This window comes from Bison bison, unplaced genomic scaffold, assembly GCF_000754665.1.
Source record: "Bison bison bison isolate TAMUID 2011002044 unplaced genomic scaffold, Bison_UMD1.0 scf7180017864280, whole genome shotgun sequence".
NCBI classification, from domain to species: Eukaryota; Metazoa; Chordata; class Mammalia; order Artiodactyla; family Bovidae; genus Bison; species Bison bison.
In genome coordinates, this window is record NW_011494852.1 from 4197895 (window position 1) to 4203896 (window position 6002).

At 51.7% G+C, this 6002-nt stretch overlaps 1 protein-coding gene across 1 annotated transcript in view; it reads left to right on the top strand.

Annotated features, from left to right (window-relative positions):
- The first annotated feature begins 508 nt into the window (after window positions 1-508).
- Window positions 509-6002, top strand: part of GAPDHS (glyceraldehyde-3-phosphate dehydrogenase, spermatogenic) — an 11054-nt gene continuing 5560 nt past the window's right edge. The window contains exons 1-2 of the mRNA XM_010849010.1: window positions 509-2780; window positions 4890-5052. Of these exons, the coding sequence (XP_010847312.1) occupies window positions 2714-2780; window positions 4890-5052 (230 nt within the window). The 5' untranslated portion in view covers window positions 509-2713. The remainder of the gene's footprint in view (window positions 2781-4889; window positions 5053-6002) is intronic.

Here is a 6002-nt window from a genome sequence, read left to right on the forward strand (position 1 = left end):
GGTGGGGTTTCTCCTTCAGAAATGTACTCCGTTTCTCTCCCCCACCCCCCATCCTACCACCTTCTGTCAGTCTCCATCCTTCTCTTCAGTGTATAGTTCTCATTGTTGTTGTTCAGTCACTCAGTCATGTCCCACTCTTTGCAACCCCATGGACTGCAACACATCAGGCTTCCCTGTTCTTCACTATCTTTGCTCAAACTCATGGCCATTGAGTTGGTGATGCCATCCAACCATCTCGTCCTCTGCCGCCCCCTTCTCCACCTGCCCTCAATCTTCTCCAGCATCAGGGTATTTTCCAATGAGTCGACTCTTTGCATCAGGTGGCCAAAGTATTGGAGCTTCAGCTTCAGCATCAGTCTTTTCAATCAATATTCAGGGTTGATTTCCTTTAGGACTGACTGGTTTGATCTCCTTACGTCCCAAGGGACTCTCAAGAGTCTTCTCCAACATCACAGTTCAAAAGCATCAATTCTTCATGCTCAACCTTCTTTATGGTCCAACTCTCACATCCATACATGATTACTGGAAAAATCATTCATTCTCACTTGCACTATTTAACTCAGGACTTTGGCATCTATCTCCATGTATGAGATTAACCTGGAGTTGTCCTTTCTCTGCTGTTTCCTAGAGTGAGTCGTGGAGGTTTCAGGAGCTGAGCTGTCACAGCACCCCCACAGCACTCCCATGAAGTGTGCAATGTGGGTACACACAGTGTGCCTGCCACTCCATGGGGCCTCAGAGCCCAGGCCCTACCCGGAGTGCCTCAGCACAGGAGCTGCCACTAGGCTTCCCAGCTTCACTTAGGCTCTGCACTAGGTCCTGTAGAATGGCGAATATTTGTTCCCAGGGCCTCAGCACATCTTGCCCATAAAATCATTGGGATCTGAGTCACCCTTTGGGAGGACAGATCTTAACTCCTTGTTTCTTCTCTTGTTATTGGCCTCCGCAGATTTGCCATTTCCTTTTTTTTTTTTTGGTGGCACTGGGTCTGTGTTGCTGGGCATGTGTTTTCTCAAGTTGCAGTGTGCAGGCTTCTCATTGCGGTGGCTTCTCTTGTTGTGGAGCTCAATATCCAGGGCTCGTAGGCTTCAAGTTACTGTGCACAGTAGTTGCATTGCATGGGCTTAATTGTCCCGAGGCTTGTAGGATCTTCCCAGACCACAGAAGTCCCGTCATTTCTTTTTGTACCAGTTTTGATTCCTCGTATTTTCTAAGAACATTTTAACTGCATCTAGTTTTTCATATCTATTATTGTAAAGGCATACAAAATCGGTCCCTTTTCAGTCCTGGTTTTATTTGTGCACACTTCCTCCACCTTGACTATACATGTTAAATTTGGTACCCCCCACCTCTGTTCTCTTTTTTGGTCTGGGTTTGTTGACATCTCCCCAACTGTTCACTCAACTTATTTTCAGTTTCACCTTTCTCATCCAAGCAGAAGGGCCTCACCCTTGCTCTGTCTCATGGCAGATGCTTAGCAAACTGAGTCCTTATGGAGGTTAGGGGAAGGAAGAGGTTATGTCATTCTGCCCTTTCTTGCTTCCACACCTCTCTCTGGGACGATGACTCCCTCCTGGCCCAAATCCCCCCGAAATCTTGGTCACAACTGTGTGTCAACTGGCCCTACAGGTGAAGGTGCCTGCCTGTGAGTCACAGATGAGCAAGCAAGCCCCCACACCCCATGCTTTGGGGGAAGGGAGCCATCAGTCCATGTGTTCTTCCCAGAATGTTTAATGAAAGCCTGCTTTGTGTCCGGCACAGGAGCTGGAGGACCAGTGATGAACAAAACAGAAAACAATGGGCCCAACAGGGAGACAATGAACAAGTAAAGGAGTAACTGCATCATGGGAAACTAAATACATGAAAAGCCATCAGGAAAAGAAAAGCATGTGTGACAGGACAGGACTCAAGATTGGGCATCAGAAGAAACCTCAGGAGGTTACATTTATTCATTCATCCTGGAATTATTTTTTGAGCAAGCACCTTTTAAGTACCATTCTTCTAGTCAATGGGATATAAAAGTTACAAAGGCAGACAAGCCCTCTAATGGGCAGAGACAATTTGCAAGAAAAAAAAAAAGGATAAATAAAATGATCTTTAGAGAGAGACATATGCCGGGAGGAAAAGAAAATTATAGAGAATAACCCTAGAGCAGATTGGCACATTTTCATATGTAACCCGGGATGGGAAGTCAAACAAAGATTCCTGGATGACAGGAGTAATTAATGGTCATGGCAGGTAGTGACTGAGAAAGGAGAGAACTTTAGATGTGGAGTTAGGAGGAACTCTCTTAGAGCGTAGCACCTGAGGGAAACCAAGAGGCTGCCAAGGGAAGAACTTGAATGAGTACCAGAACGAATGAATAAATACAGGACTTCCAGGCAAAAAGAAATAGCGAGGATAACTATCCAGAGGAGGGTCCAGAAGAGCATACAGCCTGTGTGCCCAAGGAGAAGAAAGAACAGAGAAAGGGCTTTGAAGATCAGTGCAAAATGTTGGATTCCATTCGAGACGCCAGGGATGGTCTTGGAAGGGTGGTACATGGCCGCAGCCACGTGCCTCAACTGCGACTGGGCCTTCGCACCGGCTCCTCTGTGACGTCACAGGACGTCACGGAAAGAAGTTCCGGTCCCTCCAGCCCTGAGCCCCGTCAAGCAGTAACACCGCGGCGAGTGCCAGGGCGGCTGGCTGGGCCATGAAACCTTAGAAGGCCATGTCGAAACGCGACATCGTCCTCACCAATGTCACCGTTGTCCAGCTGCTGCGACAGCCGTGCCCTGGTGAGGGAGGCGGCGGAGCGACCCCCGGGAGGGAAGAAAGGGCGGTGGGTCCGAGCCCCTGCCGGCGGGAGGCGCCCTGGTAGCGTCCACCAGGAGCCGGACAGGGGGTGCGGGGTGAGGGACCACTTGCCGGTCGGGGCTCTTCCATCCGGAGCCGCTGCCCTCGCTCCCCACAGCCCCACCCTCCTCACCACCTAGTTTGCGGGCAAAGTGCGTTCTATGACGGTGGTGGAGGGAAAGAGGACCCCCGCCTCCAGGCTGGGCTTTGCGCCAGTAGCGCCATGGAAGGGTAGAAACCGTCCTGGGTGAAGGCAGGAGCCGGGTCTACGAGGGGGCACCCGGGATCTTCACCCCCTTCCCGCCCCGCCCCCTTACCGACTTAAGGCTAGGCCGCCCGCAGCCTCCGCACCTGAGGGGTGGGCAGGGCCGCGGTGGGTGGGGCTTGGGCGGGGCTCCAGAGTCCTGGAGACCCTGGAACGCGCCTGTAGGCCTTGAACCCCACTCCGTGCTTATCACTCGCTCAGTGATCTCAGTCGTGGGTTTCCCCTCGGCAAAGTGGGTGTACAGCGCATACCTCACAGGATTCAGTGAGCTGATGCACGTGAAGAGCTCAGCACAGCACCTAGCCTTGGTGGCACCAGGAAATGGGAGCGTCATTGTAAATAATTGATAGCGCGCCCCGTACCGTGTTTCACCTACGGGGTGAAGCTTCATCACCGAAGCTGCCCCAAGGCTCTTCCTTCCCAGCCCATGTACCCGATCCAGGAGCAGAGGGAAGAAGGCAAGCCTGGGGCAAGTTGCAAAAGGACCAGCTAGGGTTTCTCCTGAAAGGTCACAGAGTAGGCTCAGATCCCTACTCTTCACCATATGAAGAAATGCCCCCTTTTCACGAGGGCAGAAACAGAACCCCCAGGAATACCGACATTCTTAAGGTCACCAATAAACACTGACCAATAGTTTTATGAACTTGTAGCGGTACTGGAAACACACACAGCCCAGCCTCAGGTCACAAGGTCTTTGGCAGACTGGAGAGATTAGAAGAGAGGTCAGCTGACCCCCAGCTCCTAATCCCACCCCCTCCAAAGTCCCTTTGATTCTGGTGCCAAACACAACTCCAGCCTTCATCCTCCAGGCTCTCTCCAATCCCTTCCCTTCCCTTCCCTCACAAATACACTTAGTGTCAGACGTTCTCCCCTCTATTAAAACCAGCACCGATTGTGCCTTGAGATCTCGCTGAGTCCTCACAGTAGCCCCCAGGCGAAGGGTCAGGTGTGACACCAGGAAACAGGCTAGTTTCATTACCTTGCTCAAGACAACTCAGCTGGCAGGTGGCTCAGCCAGGGCTGACATCCAGGCCTGACCCCCAGCTTGAAACCCTCTGCCAGCCAGGCCCCCTTGACTGCTGTCTCCACCAGGTACCTCCTCCCCACATCAAACCCTCAAACTGTAGCTCAGACAACACAGCTTCAAGCATGTTTTAAACACAGTATGGATGTGGACATGCATGTTTGGAGAAGCAGAAGCTGATAGGGGTTTCCATTCGCTTCATATGTTACGATGGACTTATGTTTCCGAGGATAAGAATCACCTTGGAAACAGGATTCCTGGGGCTCAGTGCAGACCCGCTGAGTCAGATTTCCCTAGGAAGAGGTCTTCCCATGATCCTTACCAAAACAGTTTGGGGACCACTGGACTAGATCAGTTATCAGTAAGTTTGGGAAACAATCTTCAAAATATTGTGTGTGGCATGTTTCCTAGACTCTCTTGTAAGCACTACTGTGTCACCTCATTTAATCCTTACAGCCATCCTCTGAGAGAAGTACCATTATCATCTCCATTTTACAGAGGAGAAACACGAGGCACACAGACCATCACCCCAAGCAGTTGTTAAAAATACACATCCACTGAGTTAGAATCCCCAGGGAAGAGGCCCTGGCACTGTTATTTTAAAGCAAGCCCACCCCCTATCCTCTCTGTGGATTGGGTAGTTTGGGGAACACTGGGCTCTACAGAAGCCAGCAGCAGATCCTGAGTGGCAAAGATGGCTTGTTCTGTCGCAGTGATGGTACAGCTCATTAGCTCATTGTCCCTCTCCCCTGCTCCCAACAGTAACCAGAGCACCGCCCCCACCAGAGCCCAGGGTTGAAGCAGAGCCTGAGCCCCCGGCCCAGCCCCAGCCCCAGCCAGAGCCAATCAAGGAGGAAGTCCCACCACCTCCACCGCCCCCTCCTGCACCTAAGAAGGTTCGGGAGCTGATAGTTGGCATCAATGGGTGAGTCACCCCTGAGCGGTTCCCAAAGCTTTAGGGCCTACCCCTAAAGCTCTACCCCGTTGGGCTTCCCTGGTGGCTCATCTGCCTGCAATACAGGAGACCTGGGTTTGATCCCTGGGTTGGGAAGATCCCGTGGAGAAGGAAATGGCAACCTATTCCAGTATTCTTGCCTGGGAAATCCCATGGACATGGACAGAGGAGCCTGGTGGGCTACAGTCCATGGGGCCACAGAGTCGGACATGACATAGTGACTAAACAACGACACTCTATTACTAAAGGGGGCATTTCCTCACATCTTACCAATGCTTTCATCCTGCCCATCCTGGAGAAACACAGGGATAAAGTCAAGAGGGCTCCACCTTCAGAGAGCTCACATTTGGGTAGAAAGTCAATGAATACGGAACACGGCAGCTCAGTGGTGAACAGTGTGGAACCTGGGGGAAGAGTAAAACTGAAGAGGGCTATGTTAGCCAGGGACTCAAGGAAGGCCTCTGGGAAGTGACACTGGAGTCCGACCATGCTCTGAGTGACAATGGGGCAGCAAGCAATGGCTAAGGGGTGTAGGGGGCAGCTCAGTGTTCTAAGGACAGGCAGGAATTCAGCACAGCTAGTGTGGGGTGGCACAAGCAAGGGAGAAGAGGACGGAGGATGGTGGAAAGCCACACAGGGGCCTGAAGGACCATGGTGAGGCGTTTGGATCTGGTTTTACTGATAGACGGGGTAGAGGTTTTAATTTTTCAGCTCAATAATCTGACCTGAAGTTCTACAGGATGCATCCAGCTATGAAGTGAGGAATAGGGGTGAGAGGACAGAGGGGCAGAGAAACACATAAAGCGGTGGAAACGGGCGAGATCGTGTGAGCAAAATGACACTGGCCCGCACAGGGATGGGACCGTCTTCCCCAGACTGAGACATCCCACCCAGTCCTCGAGCAGGCCTCTTTAACCCCT